General features: G+C 50.1%; 1 protein-coding gene across 2 annotated transcripts in view; it reads right to left on the bottom strand.

Annotated features, from left to right (window-relative positions):
• ATP9A (ATPase phospholipid transporting 9A (putative)) overlaps positions 1-24,051 on the bottom strand; it is a 128,902-nt gene that overhangs the window by 57,827 nt on the left and 47,024 nt on the right. For both annotated transcript variants that reach the window (XM_044262820.1, XM_044262821.1), the window contains 7 exons: positions 17,746-17,804; positions 16,452-16,503; positions 14,288-14,382; positions 10,570-10,650; positions 9,738-9,813; positions 2,240-2,316; positions 448-608 (listed from right to left, as the gene is read on the bottom strand). In XM_044262820.1, the coding sequence (XP_044118755.1) occupies positions 448-608; positions 2,240-2,316; positions 9,738-9,813; positions 10,570-10,650; positions 14,288-14,382; positions 16,452-16,503; positions 17,746-17,804 (601 nt within the window). The remainder of the gene's footprint in view (positions 1-447; positions 609-2,239; positions 2,317-9,737; positions 9,814-10,569; positions 10,651-14,287; positions 14,383-16,451; positions 16,504-17,745; positions 17,805-24,051) is intronic.

Below are 24,051 nucleotides of genomic sequence, written 5' to 3'. Positions count from 1 at the left end.
TGATTTTGATCTTATTCTCTGGTCACTGGGAATCTTTGTTTTCTCCTACTACGACAATTCCTTGTATTATTTTCTAAGAGTATTTATTCAGCCTCCAAGGAAGGCAAGCCAGCAGCTGGCCCGTGTCACCAGCGCTCATCAGTCCCAATATCTCCCTCTGAGTGTGGATCCACCACCCGGGATCCACCTTAACACAGCCCCCGGCGGCCAGCGCCAGCTCCAGAGCCGGCCCACGAGACGGGCGCTAAGCGGCATCCCTGGCACAAGGCAGGCAGGGCAAAGGCTTCTGAGCAAAGACTGATTCAAGAAAGGCTGGTTCACGGAAGAACCGCCCTTCCCCTGCTGGGGCCCAGAACGGGACTCACGCTCCCAAGTGTGCCCCGTCATCATCTCCAAGGGGACCACAAGAGAAAAAGAAGAAAATGGCCTGGGTCCTTCTCCACTCACCTGATGGGGATGATGTTGGAGAACAGCAGGAGGAAGCGGATGATCTGGAGGTACCAGCGCCCGGCGAAGTGCTGAAGGGCCACCATGACCAGCGACACCACCACCAGAGCGCCGAAGAGGATCTTGGTCAGGCAGTTCACCTCTAGGTCAAACAGGCCGATCTGTGGGACGGAGCAGCAGGGGGAGCTTGTGCTTAGTCAGTGCACCGGAGCCCAGCTGAACAACTGGTCCTTCTCCAGGAGCACCTGCGCCCTAGGTGAGAAACAGTGGGACCCTTCGGTCCCTACGTCTTTGGTTCAGAATACTGGGCTCCAGGGGCTGGGCTTCCTAACACACATCCAAGGGGCCTCAAGGATTTCTGATTGCGTTAATTTTTTTAACAATCAAAAAGACTTAGGGGCACTGGGTGGCTCAGTCAGTGAAGCGTCTGCCTTCGGCTCAGGTCACGATCCGAGGGTCTGGGGATCGAGCCCTGCATCAGGCTCCCTGCTCAGTGGAGGGTCTGTTCCCCCCCACCACCTACCCCTACCCCACCCCCTCAGCTCATACTCTCTCTCTCTCTCAAATAAATAAGTGAAATTTTTAAAATAAAAATAAAATCTTTAAAATAAAAAACAAACAAAACAATCATGAAGACTTAGACTTGGACACACATAAACAGGTCACGGTGCCTTGGGGGCTACGTGCGGGGTGACATACGCCACGATCTGTAAAATGGGCTCAGTCCCCCACTCCTGGAACTGCCCCACACATGGATCCGGGGCTGCCTGACAGCTCAGGGCACACACGCGGGTGGGACCTGATGGCTAAGAGCCACACCCATGAGTGCGATGATTTGAATAATGACAAATCTACTTCAACGTGTCTACAAAAAAAAAAAAAAAAACACGGAGCCAGCAGGCACAGAATCACGGCCCAGCACAAGGCTAGAGCATGGAATAAACGGCTTCTGGTCGTAAGGATGGTCGTGACCGTGGGGAGGCAATAACCAGAGGTGTGGAAACCGCACTCGTTCATGGCATCGACAGAGGAAGTCATTGTACAGCTCTGGCTAAGTCTCGAACTATGGGGGAGGGGTGGGGCCGGGAGGGCGGGTCGTGGTGTGAAACGAGTGAGAACGGGCCCCACCCGGAGGCCACACAGCGGACCTCCCCCCCCCTCACGACGCCACAGCCAGTGTCCTCTGGGGGGTGGATCTGAGCCCGCCCCTTCCCTGCCGGGCAGCGTGAGGCCACGGGGCTTCTCACAGCCACTGCTCAGCTCATGAGCCCATGGAAGCGCCCGGGCTCCCCGGCTGGGGTGGGAGTGGTGGGGAGTAAATGGGGGGGGGCACCTGTGAAGGATGGGGCACCATGCAGGGCACGCAGGAAGTGCTCAACAGTTTGAACTTGAAAGCTTTAAAAATTTTATGAATTCCCACAAATTCACAGGAACGCATGCTCCTGTGTTACACGGATGCGTGTGCACACGCACACACGTGCACAGACACATGAGAAGACAGTACGTCCATATGAATGAAATAACACTGTGAGGTGTTCCTGTCTTTAAATCCAGCTCCTCTGGGGGCCTGGGTGGCTCAGTTGGTTAAGCCAACTGCCTTCAGCTCGGGTCATGATCCTGGAGTCCCGGGATCGAGTCCCGCATGGGGCTCCCGGCTCAGTGACAAATAAATAAATAAATAAATAAATAAATAAAATTTATTTATTTAATAAATAAATAAATAAGAGATCTTTAAATAAATAGAATCAAATAAATAAATAAAATCTTTAAAACAAACAAACACCGAGCTCACCTTACTTCGAGGGTTTGAGGTGTTCATGACACTCCGGAGTTCTCTGCCCGTGTAAAGGACGACACCCACGACGGTACCTGAAGCGAGAAAAGCGCAGCACGGAGAGGCGTGAACACCGACGACGATCCGGGGCCATGAGGACCAGCCCTGCTGCCACTCGCCACAGGCAGCCATTTCGATTTAAATTCACCAGAAATTAATATATCCAGTTCCCCGTCTTTTCGTCGCGTCCGCCACGGTTTCGAGCGCTCGGCGGTCACGGTGAAGACCCAGAGCGCTGTGACTGTTGCTGGAAGGTCTGTGGGGTCCCCTGGGGACCTGGCGGAGTCGGCCCGTCACGCCACCGCCCTCAGCGGCTTCCAGAGGCGCTTATAGGACATTCCTACCCTCAGACACTATGAGAACTTACAGACACGCTCTCATTAGAGCCTTCTTCCCGCTCAGTCTGATTCCTTTAGATACTGTGTCCAACGAGAACACGGGCCAGATGACCCATCTTTCCTGAGAACTTCCCCGCCCCCAGCCCTGTTTATCAATCTTTCTAAAAGTCAGCGACTTATAGAAGAAACGCAAAAGGCCAGTTAACATAAGAAAAGATGCTCAACTTAGTGAGTAATCGAAGAAATGCAAAATAAGCCACTTGTATCCCTCCTGCAACAATAAAAATTCCACAGACTGGTAACACCCAGTGTCTCCGCCAAATGGGCCCTTGTCAGAACACGCTGTTGGCTGGAGTATAAATGGGAACAATCTATTTTGGGGTGAAACTGGTCATATCCATTAACAATCTACCTGTCTCCTCTCCTCAGTGTATGCCGCGGAAATGCTCAACACAGTGGAGAAGACTGACAACGAAGGAGGAAACGAGAAACAGGCAATCACGGACGGTGGCAGGTGCCGTCATGAAAATCAGGCAGAGGAACAGACCAGAAGGAGCTGGAGAAGCCCGCTGGTTGGTACTGGGTGGTCGGAGAAGCAGCCTCTGAGATGAGGACGCCTGAGCAGGAGCCTGAACCCTGAGAAGGGGCCAGCCCTGCCACGCTCTCAGGGAGGCGGCCAGGAACACAAGCAAGCTGGTCTCTGCTGGGAGCGAGAACCACCTCCTCTCTCCTCTCTCAAAGGGAGATGCCAAAACCTCAGAGAGCGTCAGAGCTGGTCAAGGAGCCCCAGCGCAGAGGATGCACTGGGACTGCGTGTCCCCGACAAAGCCCCAGGAGGACACACTGAGGTCCCCCCTCCACGCTTAATGCACACAATGCGGTTCTCTTCCAGGAAGGCTCAGCAGATGGCGGACCGGGCAGAGCTCACTTGCTGGTCCCCTGGCAGATGGCGGCTCCAGTGAACGCAGGCCTGCAGCCACAGCAGATGGTCAGACCAGAGGTGGCCACGCAGCCACTGCACTCGGTCCTGCACAGATGTGGTGGGGGTCAGTCCCCGCGATCGGGGGTTCAAGAGGGTCCTGATGACAAGGACCTCTGAACAGGTCCTGCACTGGGTCCGGCCAACCTTGATGACTGCCAAGGCTGAAATGAAAATGGCCCTTCTCCCCGGTGCCTGCCTCTGCCCAAGGCCAAAACCCCTTCCATAAGATCCAAACGCCAGGCACAGTCGCCCAGAGAGAAACCACACACGTGCACTGGTTTGGTCTATACTGGGCTTTCAAGGTTTTGAATTCACCACCAACTTTTAAATATAGGAACTTTCATATAAAAAATTGAGAATTCTGGCTCCTCCTGGAAACTCAGAAGATCTAGAGACACTGGGTCCGTCCTCCCAGCAGGTGCCAAGCACAGGCACTCCCTTTATCCGGGGGCAGGCTCTCGGCTCATCCTGACCCCCACGCAGCCCAAGCCACCCCTTCAAGACCTCCTGACCCAAGCCTCTCTGCCCCCCGTGTCCTGTGCCATCGGTGCCGATGTCTCCCCACCCCCACCCTCCACAGTGGGCAGAGTGCAGAATCCTCTCCACTCAGCCGGCTGGTTTCTCCAAGTCACACTGCTGTGGTCGGGTGTCAGGCCAACTTCTTCCTAACTCTCCAGGACAGCCCAGTCCTAGGGTCAGGGCCTACTCTGTGACCCCTTTGTCCCTGTCTGCGACAAGATAAATGCTACCCCTTGAGCTTTCGGAAATGTTTACAGCAGTCAGATACCGCTGCGGCATTCAAGCATGTGAGCGCAGGACCAGTGCCACCGGACAGGGTCCAGACCAGCTGGACGCGCTCAAGCTCACGTGCCCATGTGCACAGGCACGACTGCCCGCAGGCTGTGCAAGGGCCACGGACTGATCTGCTGCGGACCGGAGCCGGGGGAGGCAGCCGCACAAGCAACTGGAGAGCCTGAGAAGAACCGGGGTCCCTAGCCCCCCGGGCCACGCCCCATCCCTTCCCTCTCTCAGCCCAGGGACTCCCCAGCCTAGCAGCACGGGGTTGGGTTGCCATGGTGACTGCATCCTCTCCAGGTTGAGGCCAGCAGAGGCAGCTGGACCCTGGCAAGCTTTCTCATTCTTTCAGACTTTCAGGTGGTAACAGCAGAGTGACCGGAACATAGGACTTCGCTTTAAAGAGAACAGAGAAGTGAAATCTCACAGAATCAAGATGACTAACGATGGCGGTTTCTCGGTGGGGTGCACCAGAAGGAAATGGTTTGCATATAACCAGGCTTGCATCAGAATCAGAATGCGGTCAAAGGACCACTCACTGAGAAGCAGGGGAAACTGAGGCCACATAAGGAAATGGTACATGTCCAGCGTCTCGGACTCTGAAACCCACACCCGGTGAAGGGCTCAGCAGGTAACACCACTGGGTCACAGTTCTCACCACTCACTGTCCTCCACATCACCAATCACAAACTTTGAAATCTCTTCTCCCACCTGTTTTCCACTCTCTGCCTCCCAGGAGAGGACCTCCGAGGCTGTGCGACCTCAGGCAAGTTGCTTAACGTCTCTGAGACTCCATTCTTCATTCCATTAAACCCCCCTTTAATGCTGTGAGACCAAAACAAGAGAATGAGGGCATAATGCTTCATAAATATAAAGAGCCTGATAGGGCGCCTGGGTGGCTCAGTGGATTAAGCCTCTGCCTTCGGCTCGGGTCATGATCTCAGGGTCCTGGGGTCGAGTGCCACATCAGGCTCTCTGCTCAATGGACAACCTCCTTCTCCCTCTTCCCCTGCCTGCCGCTCTGCCTACTTATGATCTCTCTCTCTGTCAAATAAATAAATAAAATCTTAAAAAAAATAAAAAGAGCCCAATAAACAAAAAACTCATCACTGTTCATCTCTGAGATGAAGGCTGACAAGTCCCTCCACCTCAGAACTCTCCACATGGCCACTTAAATTGCTTCCCTTTACACTGGTTTCAGAGGGATTTCGGGGACCCGCCCCCATTTCTTCCCATCTCCTCTGTCATTTGTATTAAGTTTAGAGTGAACTAGAAACACCATGAGGATAGAGACGAGGATTTTCCAGCAAGCCACTGCAGCGCCAGGACTGAGCAACAGACGCTCAGGAAAGGTTTTTTTTTGGGGGGGGGGGCGTCTGGCTGCTCAGCCAGATGAAGAGTTTACGACTCTTGAGCTCAGGGTTGTGAGGCTGAGCCTCACACTGGGGAGCAGATTATACTTAAAATGATCCATTAAATTTTTTTTTCCAAAAAATAAAAATAGGGGCGCCTGGGTGGCTCAGTCAGTTAAGCAGCTGCCTTCAGCTCAGGTCATGATCTCAGGGTCTTGGGATGGAGTCCCGCATCGGGCTCCTTGCTCTGTGGAGAGCCTGCTTCTCCCTCTTCCCCTGCCTGCCGCTCTGCCTACTTGTACTCTCTCTGTCAAATAAATAAATAAAATCTTTAAAAAATAAAAATTAAATTAAAATTAAAATTAAAAAATAAGTTTGTTTTGTTTTGTTCTGCTACATGGAAAGAAGCAGGCAGAAAAGAAAATCACCAGAATAAAAACCAGACAGACATGTGAACATGCATTTACTACTAAAATGTCAATATTGTTGAAGCAAGTGGCTAACCAAACAACTCAAAGCTATGAGGAATCAACGCAGCTGTTACCCTTGGGGCGCCTGGGTGGCTCAGTCACTTAAGCATCTGCCTTCAGCTCCAGTTATGATCTAGGGGTCCTGAGATTGAGGGCCTCCCCTCCCACCCATGTATCCAGCTCCCTGCCCAGTGGGGAGCCTGCTTCTCCCCTCCTCAGCCCCTCCCCCATCACCCACCTTCTCGCTAGTTCTGTTCACTCGTTCTCAAATAAATAAATAATCTTTTTATAAAGGTCGCTGTGTGGGGACTGGAAGGCAGCAGGGGGACCGCTGGGGGCTGACAAAACCCCAATTATTGATCGGAACACTGGTGCTATGTTTGGGATTCAGCCACTTTTCCATATATGTGTTATCTTTCAATAAAAGGGAAGGAGAAGGACACCCGCCTGCAAGGAATGATGTGCGGACCACTGGACTTACCACCTGGCAAGCAGATGCCCACATCCCACGTGCCCCTGTGCCCCCAGCTCTGCCTGAGCTGGACACAGCACAACTCAGGAGTTCTACCCCCTCATATCTGATCTCCGTTCACAGCCCCATTCCACCTGCCGTTCTCCATCCCAAAGTGTGCGCTCTCTCCTTTCACACATGTCCAGTCGCCGGGGGCAGTCTCGACACAGGGCCACATGCACAGACTGGGCACAAGGGTCTAGAGCTTCCGGCTGGAGCTCAAGTAAGGCCCTTATGCCAGTAAGTTTTCCTAACATCACTCCATGCATTCAAATATTTTAATATGAAACTATATAAACATTCCAAGAAAACATCAGTGTATTCGTCTCATTTTAAAGCAAGTAAGATTTTCTCAGCATGTCGCAAAAACCAGAAACCATAAAGAAAAAAAAATCAATAGGTTTGAGGGTATAAAAATTTTAAATTTTTGTGCCAAAATACAAAATGAGACCAACTGGGAGACAGTAATTGCAATTAAGGTAAAAAGCAGAAGGATAATATTCTTAGAGTTCTTAGAAATCATTTTTTAAAATTCTTTTAAGATTTATTTATTTGAGAGAGAGAGAGAGACAGCACATGAACAGGGGGAAGGAACAAAGGGAGTAGAAGACTCCCCACTAAGCCAGGAGCCCTGTACAGGATTCAATCTCAGGACCCTGAGATCATGATGTGAATGGAAGGCAGACACTTCACCGACTGAGCCACCCAGGTGCCCTAGGAATCAATTTTTAAAGGAATCCATCAATAGAAAAAAAAATGGGCATTGGCCATAAACTGGCAAATCATATATACATTTTAAAAATGCAAATGAAAAATGCAAATGAAGATAAAACACTTTTAAAAATCCAACTTCACAAATAGCTTTTTTTTTTTCAGATTTTATTTTTGGGACGCCTGAGTGGTACAGTCAGCTAGTATCTGACTCTTGATTTCAGCTCAGGTCATGATCTCAAAGCTGTGAGATGGAGCCCCAAGACCCGCTCTGTGTTCAGTGCAGAGTCTGCTTGGGATTCTCTCTCTCAACGTAAAATGTATCTGCCCTTTACTCTAGGATTCCCGTTTCTATGGAAATGTGGATAACATCAATATTTAGAACTTCTATCTGGAAAAACCAAACAAAGCACATCAAAGACAAAAGCAGAAGCCAAACAATAGACGTTGAAAAGAAGATTTGCATCACATCGAGATGAGTTTGATATTGTCTCTGCTAGGAAGCACGCTCACAAGTCAATATGAAGAAACAGAAAGTAGACCAACCAAAACATTAGGAACTGTCTTATTGTGTAGAAAGAGGTTCCTATATTAATGAAATAAACAAAACAATAACAAGAGAACCTCTATCACAGACAAGAACAGTATAACACTATGAAACTTCTGAGTATCAAATACGCCACAAAACCTTTTCAAAAACCAGAAATGGGGAACTCTCACAAATGAGTAAGAGAACGAGAACGAGAACGAGAAGAAACAGCTAGCGGGCACAAAAAGTAAGGGACACAGGTAGAGACCACACAGACCACAAGGAAAGCCAACTTTCCAGGCAATCCAGGAAATGCAAATCGAAACACCGTCCTTATTTTTCTGCCAAATTATTAAAAGATTAAAAGGAATAATTACTTGTTAATAAATGCATTCAAAGGGGAGGAAAACTGGGAAGGAAGAGTAACCAGTTCTGAGAGACGTGGGTGGACCTGCGGCAGGGGAGAGGCTGGAGGGGAAGGGCTGCAGCAGGGCTGGTGGGTGTGGCCAATGATGTGGGCGTGGTTTGTGGGCGTGGCAGGCAGTTCCTCCTTGCCGGTGCAGAGCCTTAAGGACCCATTTCTCTTCTTTAGCCATCAGGAGGAATTGAGAGACATTCCAGATTAGGCTGCAAATACAGGCAGGGAGTGGAAACGGAAAAATGGCAGAAGACGTAAAAGGAGTGCTCATCTCTATGTGCATTGCGCGGTTCATCTGTGGATGGTGAACAAGGCGGCCCCGCGTTTAGTTTGTGCTGATCTGCACTGGTCATTCCCTTCCTTAGCCACAGAGTATCCTGACTGAGCACCTAAATTATACTAAAGAGCCACAAAGCAGCATCAAGCAGAAGAAAATGGGTTGGTAGGAGGGAGAGGTGCTTGAGAGGGAGAAAGCCGTCATCCAACAGTAGAGACAGGAAGTTGGCAATAGTAAAATCATATGTTAATAATAGTATATACTATTACCTCATATGTGTAATGTAACAAAGTAACAAGAACTACACAATATGTTCTGCTTCTGGAACAAAGTGCCTGGGTTCAAGTCCCAACTTTGCCTTTTACCTCCTGTGTGACCTTGGGCAAGTTCCTTAGCCTCACAGAGCCTCGGTTTCCTCATCTGCAGAATGGGATAATACCGGCACCTCCCCTCACGGTTAACGAAGGGAGGGGTCAGTGCAATGGGTAATGCATGTAAAGGCCTCGCCAAGGTGCCAGACAGATCCGTGGCCCCCCACTGCCACCAACCACCATGACCGTAGACACTGCTCGGCCCCTGGAACCGCTTCTGCTCAGTCTCTCCCCAGTGTTCAAAAACTAAAAGACACCAATTTCCACATCATCTTGGTGTTTTCAACACCAAGGCTCCAACTCAGGCCCATGGCCCTTTCCTGTGCTTGGGGGAGGGACCGCCTAGGACTGGCAGGACGAGCTCAGCAGCCCCCCCAGACACGACCTCCGGCCAGCACATCCAGGCTGGCCCAGTTTCTGGGAGAGATTAGGACGTCAATCTCAGGCGGCAATTAAGAACTATTCCCGGAGTGGATGCTGCCGAAAAAGCGCCGGCCACAACAGCTTCTCTCAGAGGTGTCCACAACCGTCTGAGGGGCAATCAGATGTCAGCGGGACTCCCTGGAGGGGCAGCAGCAAGTGGAAAACACCATGTGACCGCCGGCTAATTTTCCCCACTGACAGATGATTATTCTAATTACACAAGAGGATTTTCTTTCCTTTTCAAATTGCTAACACATTCCCCAGAAAGGGCGCCCTTACCCGACGCGATGACAGTGCCGGCCCAGAGCGTGTTCTCGATGCTCAAGCTCTCGCTGATCGGAGGGTCGCTGTCTTCCTGGAAAAGACCGATGGGCACGCATTTATCCAACAAGGTTCTGGAAGAATCCACAGGCTATTTCCAACCTGCTCGTCCCAAGACAGGAAGAGAGGATGACCCCTATTTGGAAGCCCCCAGCTGAGCCAGGAGAGAAAGGCCAAGCTCCAAAGCCACCGTCCTGGGCGTGCTTTTCATCCCCAGGATCATCCGTGACCAAAGGAGGACAGGCTTCCAACACTGAAGACACATCCAGCAAGGCAAGAACTAAAATGCAGAAGCAAATCAAACAGAAGCAGCCCTCTGCTGGCCCGTCCTATGGCTTCTAGGAAGAGACCATGAATTCCGTGGGGATCCCAGATTCCTCAAATAATTGAAAGCTAAATTTAATTTCTAGCCTTTAGGTAGGATAGTTGGGAAGTGGCTTAAAAATTGTTAACAATGCCAGCCGGGGCTTGTATGAGTAGAAGAGGTCACGGATGTGTCCAAAGCAGACATAAAAAGTACCTGCCTTCCCACCACAGAGTTCACAGTAATTCTAACGCTGCTGGGGTCTACGCGGTCGGGGAAACTCACGCTGTTCAGAGGCCGGGAGAAAAACCCCGCTGTACCAACCTCACTACGTCAGTTATGAAGCTGGGGCTACTTAGGGGAAGCTCACCCCTTCCTGGAGCTCAGCTACCCCCCAACAAAGACCTGCCGACACTTCTCTGCAGCACTGTCCCCAGCACGTGTTCTCAGCAAGGCAGGAGCGCCCGGTCAGCTAAGCCCACTTACTCTGGTGAAAGTTCCCACAAAGTTGTGAATGTCGATGTTTGGCTCTTCCGCGTAGACGTACGACCGAATCTGGAGGAGATCCTGTTCAACAGAGGTAACGTTTCGGAGTTAAAACAAAGTTCAGGATTAAAGAGATCTCAGGTGGGGCGCCTGGGTGGCTCAGTGGGTTAAGCCTCTGCCTTTGGCTCAGGTCATGATCTCAGGGTCCTGGGATCGAGCCCCGCATCGGGCTCTCTGCTCAGTGGGGAGCCTGCTTCCCTCTCTCTCTCTGCTTGCCTCTCTGCCTACTTATGATCTTTCTCTGTCACATAAATAAATAAAATATTAAAAAGTAAATAAATAAAGAGATCTTAGGAGGCCCCCAGAGTTTTTCAAAAGCAACTCTATCCCCCAAACAGCAAGCAGGCTCTCAAAAGTACAGGCGAGGTGGAAAAAGAGAAGAAAAAAAATTCTCTATTAGAAACTACGTTTAGCGTTCGCTCCACATGCTATCCCACAACACCCCGACAGATTCCACAGTGAAGACGCCTGTGGGTCTGTGTTCACCCGGTGCCTCCCAAACTGGCTTACGGCCTAGGTCCCCCTTCTGCTCCACTGCCGGGGCCAAGAGCTGTTGGTACCAACGAAGGTCTGCGCTCAGTCAACGGTGCTTACTTGACCCTGCTCTGTGTAAGGCCTTGGAAAAGGCATAAAAAGGAAACAGAACACCTCACGCCCAGGAGGATGGCAACCGTCCGAAAAGTATGGGCGAGAATGTGGAGGAACCGGAATGTCCGTGGACTGTTGGAAGGAACGTAAAGTGGTGCAGCCACCGCGGAAGACAACATGGCGGTTCCTCAAAAACTTACACGTAGAATTACTGTGATTAGCAAGCCACTCGCAGGGAAGTGACAGCAGGGTCTCAAAGATGCTGTACGGCTGTGATTACGCACCGTCACCAAAAGATGCCAACAACCCACGTATCCACTGACAGGTAAATGGATGAACAAAATGGGATACAGCCATATAATGGAATATTGCCCAGCCTTATAGAGGAAGGGAATCCTGACACAGGCCACCACATTATGCTAAGTGAAATAAATCCATCACTAAAGGACAAATACTGTATGATTCCCTTTAGATCAGGTCCCTAGAACAGTCAAATTCATAGAGACAGAAAGTGCAGTGGTGGATGCGGGGGACTGGGCAATGGGGAACTGGTGTTTGATGGGTCGGAGTTTCTGTTTCACACGGTGAAGAGCTCCGGAGATGGACGGTGGGGACAGCTGCAACACGTGAATGGGCTTACCGCCCCTGAACTGTACATTTTAAAATGATAACGTGGTAAATTTGATGTGTATTTTACCACAATGAAAAAAATTGAGAAAAAAAAAATCTCCAGTCAGGTAGTCGGGCAAATCCAGACCACGACACACCTTGGCTACAGGGACCCAGAGGGGGGGCAGAGGTTACTGGCTGACCCCCGCCCAGGGCCTGTGGCCTCTACTAACTAGTTAGGAGGTCCCACATGCAGATGTGTTTATCCTGTGGCCTCTATGTACTAATAAGAAAAGGTCCTGAGGGGGCGCTTGGGTGACACACTCATTTAAGAGTCAGACTCTTGATTTCAGGGCTCAGGTCGTGATCTCAGGGTCGTAATCTCAGAGTTGTGAGATTGAGCCCCCCATGGGGCTCTGTGCTCAGCGTGGCGTCTGCTTGAATTTTTCTCTCTCCCTCTCCCTTTACCACTCCTCTTTGCTCTCTCTCAAATCAATAAATAAATCTAAAATTAAAAAAACAAAAAACAAAAAAAACCTGGAGATACATTCAAAGTGGACAGGAGCAAAAGTTGCAGAATCTCAAACACAGGGTAATCTCATATATGTGTGCGCTCCCCCCGCCCACCAGCAAGTTCACAGCTGTACCTGTGTAGGGTGGTGTGCTGGCAGAGGTCTGGGAAGATCACCACTGACTCCACAGGATCCCCAGAGGGAAGCAGGTAAGGTCTGGGGCAGAGGCCACAAGCAAGACTTTTCCTTTCTTCCTCCAGGGCTTTCCATACAATTAATTATTTATTCTAACAAGAGCACAGTCTTGTGATGCCCAGGTCATCCCTTCATACGGTTCTTCTGCTAAATCGCTGCTCCCCTCTCGGATCCCTCTAGCCCAGCAAGGAGGAGTCTCCTAACAAGGAGAGCAGCATCTCCTTCTCTGGGCCCCAGCCCAGGCCCAGGGCCAGACGGGGCAGGGCAGGGGCAGAGGATGGGGGAACGGGGAGAGAGGCCAACAGCGGCGTTCCTTAAACTGATGCATCCAAAGCACACACCGACAAAGGCAACTCTGTGCAGCAACAGACCTGCACCTTCGTGACCGACCCGCACCTTCATGATTCTAGGCGCTTCCAGGCCATCTCTTAAAGAGAGTCCTTCAAATCATTATGAGGACCAGAAAGCTTCCCTTGGAGAAATCTTACCAGGAAGTTAAAATGCGTCACCCAGAAAAACCAGAACCCTCTCACTAGACGAACCTCATCTCGGGGCAGGACGGTGTCCCCTCAGGATTCCCAGGGGCTCCCAACCTGTGTTAGAAACTCACTGCTCCAGAATTCTGGTTTAAGAATTAATATTAGTAATGGTGCCACTTCACTTGTCGCTGACCATGAGACATCATTAGGACAGGGGGCACACTTACCGGCCTATTAACATGGAACACTGGCCTGCCCACTCCTTCCTCACAGAACATGGATAAGGAAGAGCATTAATCCATGTCACCACAAGCCCAGGAAAAGCTTTCATGTTCTGCCTAATCCTTTCAGGCCACTGTTGGGGCATGTTGGCCTCCGAGCATTTAAATTACATTTTGTGACTCTTGTCCATGGGCCACATCCAATCCATGTGGCTCTTCCTTAAACTTACTCTTTGGCTCCCTGCCCCTCTCGCTTTACAGATCACGGCCTGAGTAATGTGGGGCTGACAGGGAAGTGTGGGGCTCTGCACACCCTTGAGAGCCTGCTGGTTCTAACTCCTTACGCCACCCCCTGGGAGAGAGCCCGTGGCTGTTCCACACATGGCTCTACATGCTGTTCCTCACACTGTTCCATGCGTAGGGTATTCAGCAGTGCACATTCCAGGCAGAACTCTGCTCTCAGAGATACTGCCTGGAAGGGAGTCGGGTGGGAAGACAAGGGGAGGGTAGTTAGAAAATGCCTCTCACACAAGGAGATCTGTGCACAAAACCCAGGAGGTAGGCTGGAGAGGCCCAGCCAGGCAGCCATTGGAGCACAACTGTCCCCTGCGGAGGAAACAGCAAGGGCAAACGCTGGGACCCAGAGGGAAAGGGCACAGGCAGGCTGAGGTCAGGGTCCTGGCAGGGACACAGACCCCACAGGGCTTGAGGACAACAGCAAGGACGGTAGTCTGGGTTCTCAGGAACGAGAAGCCTCCAGAGGCCCTGAGCAGAGGGACGATATACCTATATGCCTTTCCTTCTAGCTTTATGCAAGGCGCCTTGTCGAGGCATTGTAAGATTCTGGGCTCCCCTCTACAGAGCACCCCAACCCTGCACTTCACTCGGCCGTGTGACTTGAAAAAACAGGTGCTTGGGGAGGCCCCCCAGAACCCCAGCCTGCCCGCCCTCCTTCCCACCTGACGTCCCTCATCAGGCCCTGGAGGGCCTCTGAGTCCCAGAGCCCGACAAGGACACCGGTGCCAGGCTGCGTTTCCGCGGGAAAGCTACTCACGGCCGCGGTGGGGAGCCTCTGCGTGCAGGCCACGGGGAGCCGCAGCTTCCAGTCTGTCTCGCCATCCAGCTGGTCCGTGCGCAGGAAGCAGGAGCCTGTGGAAGGAAGGTGGGCACTGTCTATCCGCTTTCAATTCAAGGATCCCTCCCCCGGCGGCTCTCAGCAGTTCCTGCATTCGCCGTGGTAAAAACCGTCAGTGACCAACCACCAAAAGGGAAAACAAACACCCCATTTCCCACTTCCTCTGTAAGCTCTGGGGTCGGAAGATCTGGGTTCAAATCCTCATTCCAGGGACACCTGGGTGGCTCGGTCGGTGAAGCATCTGATTCGGCTCAGGCCATGATCCCAGCATCTTGGGATCGGGCTCCCTGCTCAGCAAGGGGCCTGCTTCTCCCTCTGCCTGCTCTGCCTGCTGCTCTCTCTGACAAATAAGTAAATTTTTAAAAAGATTTTATTTATTTACTTGACAGAGAAAGAGATCACAAGTAGGCAGAGAGGCAGGCAGAGAGAGAGGGAAAGTAGGCTCCCGCTGAGCAGAGAGCCCGATGCGGGGCTCGATCCCAGGACCCTGGGATCATGACCTGAGCCAAAGGCAGAGGCTTAACCTATACTGAGCCACCCAGGCACCCTGACAAATAAGGTAATTACAAAAAAAAAAAAAAAAAAAAGTCCTCAGTCCACCATCCACTCACAAGAGGAACCTAGGCCAGCTTCTTGACTTTGCTAAACACCAGCAGGCCAGCCTGTGAAATGGGAAGACAGAGCGCGCAGGAGCTTGCTATGGAGACTGGGTGCGAGAGCCCCAGCAGGAAGCTGGCACGGACAGCATTCGAGGCCATTCTGGGCAGGAGATACCTGATCAGGAACCAGACTCCTGGATTCAAGACCAGCTACCCGACTTACTGGCCGCACGTCCTTGGAGACGCTTGGCCTCTCCAAGCCTTGGTTTCCCTGCGTGTAAAAGTGGACAGAACAGCACCCGCAGCGTGGACGCCACAACGGACCCTGGCGGCTGCTCAAATGCAGGAAGCGCTACAAAAGCACGTGCTTGTTCCCCACCCGCCCGCGGAGGCCTCCTTCCGTCCCACGAGCCCGTCCAGCAATGTGTCAGCGGTGGGTTTCATCAGACCCAGAACGCGCTGAATTCCCGGACACCGCAGCTAAGACCTCAGGGCACCACTGAGGAAAAGCATGTCTAATCTCTGGGGGGGTGGGGAAGAGGCAGGGAGGGAAGCATTTCAGGGACCCTAATCCATGACACTCTGTCTTCACAGATAAGGACATAAGAACCCACTGAGGACAAAGCTGAAGACTTGGAAAGAAGATTTTTAATCGAGGGCCTTCCACTCCATCTCTGGATAAATTATTGTTCGTATAAAATTTCACCTGCACTTTTATTTGATTCATAATCAAATAAGTTACAGCAACCCTGAAGGAACAGAAATGTTACTTTTTTCAGATGCTCAGAGATCTGATTGTGCCTGTACTCGGGCGAAAAACAGCTTCGTTTCCTCAAAACAGCTTAAATAACAGAAAAATAAGAAAAGAAGGAGATGAATGTCAACAGATAGGGTTGGGGGTGCAGTGATGTCAGCCACCCCGGGAAAAACCGGGAGAGAGCAGCGTCGGGTAGGAGCCGAGAGCAGCTCGCTCAGGTCCCGGTGGGCTGTGGTAATAAATACATTCAGGGGTGATGGTGGGCGTGGCCTCACGGCTCCTGAGCGAAGGGCCAGAAAGGCCACCTACCTCTCTCCCCAGCTTCTCTAGGGTAACACGTATCTCCTGGCATTTTCTCAGAAGAGAGGGGATTTCTGGGTGCTTCTATCTGTGAAACATGCTTCCTGATCACGCCAAGTCCTACAGCTGAGCTCAACAGCAGCCCAGAAAGGAAAATCATAGCCGCCGTCGGTGGACCCACCAGCTGGCACTTGGCCTGGGTCCAGCTAACGGCATCTTGGTGACGATCAAAATCTATTGACCTGCGAGGACCGAAGACGTTCTGTTTTGTTTTGTTTAAAGACCGCTCTATTAAAAGAGATGTTTCTGATTTGCCTACATGGCTCCAAAATGATCATCTACTTCTGTTCCATTCTCAAATGATTATTTTGCCAAATTACCACTGAAAGGTTAATGGTTATTTTCAAAATTGATCCCAGATGTGTACCGTTTTTTTCTGATGTCCTCAGGAAGATCATGTCAGCAGGGACCCGCTGGTTCTGTGTAATGAAAAGAAAGACTGTTACCGTGAATAGCCATGTGTGGGGTTTCCGTCCACCGCCCCCCACCACCGCAGCCCCCCTCAGCAGGGAGGGGGGAGCAGCCGAAACCCACAGCCTCATTTACGTTTCTGCCTTTGTCACACACAGCTTTGGGGATTTCTTTTGTTTTGAATCTGAAAAGTCTTGCACGCGGCTGTTACTTTACTAATCCCCTTTTGAAGTCTTCTCTCAAAAAGAGAGCTTCTAGTTTTCTGGAGAATCCAACCATTACCTCCCGAAATTCCAGCCAGAAGGGCCCGGGCCAAAAGCCAGCCACCCTCGCTGGCTTTCTTGCAGGCGGTCTGCTGAAACCAAAGACACACGCACACTCGCTCACGCTTTCTGCTCCTGCCAAATCTCTGTCTTGATGTTTGGCTTTGAGTGGAATTTTAATAAGGAGGTCGAGGAGGAAGAAGCGACAAAAGCCATTCTCAAGAAAACATGGGCGTAAGCCAACGGCAGCCCTCGTTTAATTACAGAGAAGTATGTAATAACACAGAGGGTCCGTGGGGTCTCCTGAGCTACTACACAGGGGAGCTTCCCTTCACCTCAAATCAACTTTGAGTTCTTGGATTTAATCCCTTTCAAGGAGCATAGTTCACTTCCTACAGAAACAAGCTAGGATACAATCCTTTTCTAATCAAATATTATTCCAAGCCTCTCCAGGGCCACCCCTAAAACCACGACCTTCCAAAAAGAGACCGGAGTGTTTGCTGAAGTCAAAAACGTATGAATGGCGTTATTTTTAAACAGGCATTTTGGGCCCTTTTTACTATTCTAGTATTACACGTGATCCATGCTCCCCCCAAAACTACAGAAGAACATGATGTTTAAGTAAAAAAAAAAATGCAAGCTAAAATCGCTCAAAATGGTAAATGACATATATTTTTATGTGAAAGCAGGCTTCGAGGAAAGATTTCATGGTAATATTAAAAAAAAAGACAACACCAATAGGAATCAAAACTTGGGTTTGTAAGCAGAAGTTTTGGCTAACCAGCATACATAAACCTTGAAAAATTATTCTATGTGGGTGTCTCATGGCGAAGAAATTTTCCTCCCCAGGCAAAGCTTTAGGAGAGAATCCCAAAAAGCCTACATTCAGTTAGTCTACGGGAGTCAGGATCTATGACGTGGTGGCCATGACTTCCCCCTTAACACACTCACACAGCAACCGGTCACAAACTGTGGGATCCCACCCACCTTTTCCACGATGATAAGATCTCCAACCTGGATGTTGGAGCTTTTCACCTTCACTGTCCCTGCGAAGAAAGAGGTCCAAGATACATCATGTGTGAATGCATTTCAATTCCTCACGCCTTTCTAGCGTGCCCACGAGCCTGCAAAGCCAATACAATACGCCCAGAAGTAATTCCCTTCTGGGCCCTGCCAACCTCATGGGCGTCGCCTGCCTCTCCAGGAAGAGACACCTGCCGCAGAGACTGCTCTGGGAACAAATCGCCACCTCTCAGAGCCCTGCACTAACTCACCCCCTCACAGCAGGTGCCTTCTGTCTTAACGGCACTTCAGCTGCTTTTCTAAATTGGTACCATGAGGTTCATTCAACCTCAAAAGAAGACAAAAAAAAAAAACAGAGAAAAGGGGAAGAAAATTAAGGACCAGATCAATGGACAGGGTAACTCTTTTTTTTTTTTCTTTTTTAGGATTTTATTTATTTGAGAGAGAGAGAGAAAAGGCACGAGTAGGGGGAGAGGGAGAGGGAGAGAACCTCAAGCAGACTCCCCGCTGATCACAGAGCCCAACGTGGGGCTTGATCTCACAATCCCGAGATCATGACCTGCGCCGAAATCACGAGATCATGATTACTCAAAAGATGGAGTCACCCACATGCCCCCTGGAAAATCAGCTTTTAATTTTCAACATCCCTGAAAAGAAAGAAGTCATCCTAACATGACTGATTTTTTTAAAATTTGTCGGTGGGTGGGTGGCTCCATCGGCTAAGCTGGAGTGAGTCCCAAGCTGGGCTCCTGGCTCAGTGTGGGGAGTCTGCTTCTCCCTCTGCCTCTCGCTCACTTCCGCTCTCTCTCTCAAATCAATCTTTAGAAAAAACTTGCGATCGGTACATATTTTATGGGACTCTGATCAGACTACACTACTTGAGCTGGATGTTTACATAGATAAACAGTAACAGCTAACATTAAACGCAAACCTGAACTCAGCACCGTAGAGGCACAGACTTGGTGACGGCTGCCTTTAGTCCTCACAATGGCCTTAAGAAATGGCTATTATCGCCTCAGGAGTTTTCAGACAAGGAAATTAGGCTCAGACCTGCACCATCCCCACCCCACCAGCCTCACTGTTAGAAAGGATCAGAGCCAGGATTCACAACCCCATCTGACTGCAGAGGGAGAATATTAAAAAAAAAAAAAAAAAAAAAAAAAGTGAGTACAGTTCAAGGCCTAAAAAGAACATTTACTGAGTGCTACGTCATGGGAATTCAAAGATGCAAGGCAGTCCCCTTATCCAAGAAAGAAAAGGATCGGGTTCCTTCTGGAGTCCACAAACATGCTGGCGGGGGCCAAGGCAGTGAACAGTTTAGGTTTTGTAGGCCAAGAGGTGAGGTTCCCAACTCTGCCAACAATCGGTCCCATCACCAAAGGGTCAAAACTATTCTTAGCAACCAGACCATCCCAAAAAAAAAAGAAGTAAGAAAAGAAAAAAGGCACCAGGGCTGAATCTGGCTCCAGGGCTATAGTTGCAAACCCACGAGCTAGTAAGAAAGAGAGCCAGACAGATGCGGTTAGTGAGAAATCATGAGAGAAATGATGTAGATGAGTCAGGGGGACTAGGGAACAGAAAGGGGGAAAAATCTCCCCCTTTGGAAGAGGACCCGAACACTGCCCAGCAAACAGAAGGTTCTTGGTCATATTTTCAACGTTCCAGCACCATCTACTGAATGCCTGCTGTATGCCCGCTGATCCAGAGGTGGGGATACACAGAACTCACATTCCAGTGGAGGGAAGGAGGCAACGGGTAAATCAGGAGAGAACGGGGTGGGCTTGGCAGGGAAGGTGAGACCCGAGTTAGCCGGATGAAGGACACTGGTGACCAGTAACCCATGAAAACTCATGAGATGGGAGAAAGCGGTATATGTGAGTCGTCCATGGCTGCGTGTGGCCCAAGGTTGCACCTCCCTCGGCAAGACCAGAAGCCCTGGATGGAAGGCAGGGAACAGCAAGAGAGGAAGGTGGAAGGGCAGGTCGGGGGCTGGTGCTTCTGTGGACAAGCCCAGAGGGGAGGGGGGCCATGATTCTGGTGATGGTCACATTCTTGCAGAAGGGGCAACACCAAGAAATCGTTACATCGCTAGCTTTTCGTAAAAAGCCCATTTAACTTACAAACCTACGGCCGAGAAAGAAAGGAAGTAATAATGACTCTCAATCCTTCTCAATAAAGTGCCCTTTCATCCAGCCGCGAGGGCAAAAGTGGAAAGGGAATCGCGTATCTGCCATTCCCTCCCTGTGGTCACTCATTCCACAAAACCCCAACGTTCACTAAGCACAGGATTTCTAGCTTGAGCTTAAGAACTTAAAGACACTAATGAAATAATCTGAGTGTACAACTCCAGGCTTTTGCAGTTTTTCACAGTATCCTATGCTTTTCACATAATTCGATATGTCTTTTTAATAATTTACCGCTGTTGAGATTTTCCATAGCATTCCAATGATCTTTACTGAACCAGTTTTTCCCAATGGGTTCCACAGAGTTTCATCTTAATTAATTCTTGTACTTAATTAAATTTTGTGCTGGTAACAGTCCGTGGAACTACCACTAGGAGGGAAACCCCCAAACATGAAGAATGACTTCTAGACAGACTACCCAGCAAGCAGGGAACTGAACCAACCCTCGGCTGCTCTGAGGCCTTCTGGATTCTCCCAGTTCGGACATCTCACACTGTGAATGTTCCGTGTGCCTCATTTTCACCAAACACAGGACTAAATTCAATGAGAGCCCCAGAGCCTCAAGGGTTCCTTATGTCAAAATATGTGCAGATGGAATGGAGGACATCCACTGAGCCAGAATGAGAGCATTAGGTATGGGAGAAAAGAGAGATGCCTGGGGGGCTCAACCGGTTAAGCATCTGCCTTCAGCTCCGGTCATGATCCTGGGGTCCTGGGACCCAGCGTTGGGCTCCCTGCTCAATAGGGAGTGTGCTTCTCCCTCTCCCTCTGTTTGCCCCAACCCCTTTCCCACCATTCAGGCTCTCTCTATCACTCTCTCTCAAATAAATAAAATCAGAAAGAAAGGGAGGAAGGAAGAGAGAAAGGGCGGGGAGGAGGAAGGGAGGGAGAAAGGAAAGGAAGAAGAGAAATGCAGAGGGAGGGGGCGCCTGGGTGACTCAGTGGGTTAAAGCCTCTGCCTTCAGCTCAGGTCATGATCCCAGGGTCCTGGGACTGAGTCCCACATCAGTCTCTCTGCTCGGCAGGGAGCCTGCTTCCTCCTCTCTCTCTGCCTGCTTCTGATCTCTGTCTGTCAAATAAATAAATAAAATCTTTAAATTAAAGAAAAATGGGAGGTTTCCCTGCCCGACCATTTCTCCCAGCGCCACTAGGGGGCAACAGGAAAAACATATACACAGCACAGAGGAGCTAGTCTTCCAGGGAGTGTGTCCAGGCGATGCTGGACGGAAGGAAGACGGTAAATTCAGCATGGCCCTCTGTGCCAATGAACTTCTCCTTCACCTGAGCTCGCCTCGGCTTTCCCAGACAAAAATTTACATAGTCTTTGGTTTTATTACTAACATTGAGGCTGGTGGCCTGACCCAAACGATCGTTGGGGCTTGTGTTCCAACCTTCAAGACCTGGTTCCCAGTCTTCTCTCGTATGTAACTCAAAGAGAAATTGGTATTTTCAGTCTTAATCATAACTGCATATGTATGCGTGGGGATGTCGGCAGGACAGACAAAATCCGGAGGATTCAACCGGAGGCCTTGACGGGTGATTCTTCCTGGGGACAAAGGGAGTTTATCCCTTTCTCTGGCACACATACTTTCTAAATTCTTCCCAGTGATTTTTTTTTTTTTTTTTTTTTTTAGTAAGCATGAGGTGTTCTTCTAATAAGAAAGAAGAAGAAGAAATTAAATTAGCTCAAACTTCTAAGTGACCAGACCCAGATCTCTCCCTTCTACCACGGAGCCCTGATTTACGATCCGTTAATGTGAACTCTTGCCTCTCCCTGTCCATCTGCTCTACCTCAACAAAAACCCCTTTTAATCCGCGCGCTTGCCGAGCGGATTCTGACCGAGGCCAGCAGGCCGATCCCCCAGAGAAGGTCTTCTACTGTATCTGTCAGCCAGCCAGCAGGCTCCCTCTCGGGAAGAGGGCAGCGGGAGCCACACAACCAAGAGGCCACTTGCATTTCTTAGCCATGGTTCCTCACTAGCATGTATGTGTGTATTGGCGGGGGCGGGGGGTGTCTCTGCAGCTTGCACAAAGAGATATCTTCAGACTCTCTGCTCTGTCGAGCTGACCCCACGGTCCTGACTATTAATTTGGATTTCCCTTTCCACATTGCCATTTGTTGGCAATCAACAACACGCCGTGCAGGGCTATCTGCAGGGTGTGGGTCTGTGTGTGTGTGTGTGTGTGTGTGTGTGCGTGTGTGCGTGTGTGTGTGTGCGCGCGCGCGCGCGCGTGTGTGTGTGTGTGTGTGTTCTGAATGAGGACAGGCACAAAACCAGAAGAATGAAAACGTGGCAGGAAGAAAAGAGAACGGAAAACAGATACCAGGGTTCCTGTTCCAACGTTGGCTGGGCTTTTCCACCAGCCAGGTACGACAGCCAGCTGTGGACATCTGAACAAAGGCCTTCACATGGGCCTCACGGCTGCCTTGGGCCAGGGTGATGGAGGGAAGCAGAAGAAAAGGGGGACAAAATGAGACTAACTGGCCAGGCATTCCGGGGGCTGGGATTAACCCGCAGAATGAAAAGCACTTCCAACTGTGGAAAGGGCTCTGAGTACCTGCTACTCTGAGTTTTCTACAAATGTTCTTGCCAAAACAAAACAAAAGATAGAGCAAGGTGCAGACGCACTCTGGCAGACCTCCCATCCACCTAACAAAGTAATAGCGAGTATTCAGAGACAGGAGGACGGCTCCCTACTGCCCGGTCTCCGACTAGAAGAAAATACTCTCCAGGCGTCCCCCTGAGAGAAGCCAGCACACACCCGAACACGGCTTCTTCCCTTTTCCCTCTCACTTTCCTTGAGGTTCCTAGAGCGGAAGGAGAGCCGGACCCCTGGGGGTGCAACCCGTGTGTCCACACAAGACCCCCCCCAGCCTCGGGTGAATGACCTGTCATCATCTTAAAATTCTTAGTAACTTTTCCACAAGGTCATTTTGCACAGGGTCCCCCCAAATTACGTAGCTGCCCCTGAACAGAGGCAAAAGCACCCAGTAAGATCTTCAGTACACAGGGCACAGGACAACTTGGCCACCTTCTGAGAACAGAAGGCCACAGCCCTTCCCCCTCCCCAGCCCGCCCTGCTCTCCGGGTTCCTCCAACACCCAGCCTCCAACCTCCAGCCTCTGGGATTTCTAGATCAAGTTGCAGGAACTTTACAGAAGTTTGGCTAAGACATTTTTACAAAGGTTAAGTGGGAAACTGTCTGCTGGCCACATCCTCAATCATCAAATGCCTTCTATAAAGCAAATTTATCCCTTTCAGCTTTCGACACTCTCCCCGAGTCACCCCTGAGCCAGAGTTTATAACAGGGAACAAAATTCCAATTACAAGAGCTGTTTATTTCTGCAGAGAGGGACCCCAAGCCTTTCATAAGCAAAGCTATTGAGCACAAACCATGCTTTTCATGGATGACAGCCTCAGAATAAGAGCAGTTTGTCTCCATTGCAGGGAGAAACCAGATGTTTCCCCGGAGTCGAAACAAGCAAATGACAATTCAGTCAAACTACGGAACAGCCCGCAAGAAAGAAATTTTTTTTTTTTTTAAATTCCGGGGCACCCGTATGTGTGGGCCTCTGTTTTGACCCCGAACACCTCCAGCCCTACTTCTCTTTTTCATTGTGCATGCAGGACACTGATTACTTTTCTAGATCCTGGGCAGCAAACTCTACGCACCAAGGCTGGTTAATGTATTACTCTTGAGCTCACAGTCTGTGACAGTGATGAGTTGTAAATTCTACAGCGTGTGTACATTTCCTGGGGTGGACGTTAAAACGCCTCTGCAGACCTGGCAGAGTTCAGAGGTTTCGCGTTGAAATTTTCATATTCCAGGAGAGCTGTCTTACACTCCCCAGAGCCTAAGAAAAGACTTACTTAAAAACAGGAGAAGGACTGGGAAGTAGTATTGTAAATTCCATAGCCGCATCCTGGGGCTTTTGTTTAAAATAGTGGGAACTTTAAAAGGAAAGCTGAGGTTTAAGGATAGCAAGTTTATACCCAGCAGAAGCTTTTAAAATAAATATATAAATGGTCCTCCCTCCTTCGGGTGCCCAGTGAAGAAACAGACCCATACCCCAGTGGTGGGAGGG

This window comes from Neovison vison, chromosome 8, assembly GCF_020171115.1.
Source record: "Neovison vison isolate M4711 chromosome 8, ASM_NN_V1, whole genome shotgun sequence".
Classification (NCBI taxonomy): Eukaryota; Metazoa; Chordata; class Mammalia; order Carnivora; family Mustelidae; genus Neogale; species Neogale vison.
Note: the sequence above shows the minus strand (reverse complement) of the source record. Positions and strands in the feature narration are given on the sequence as shown.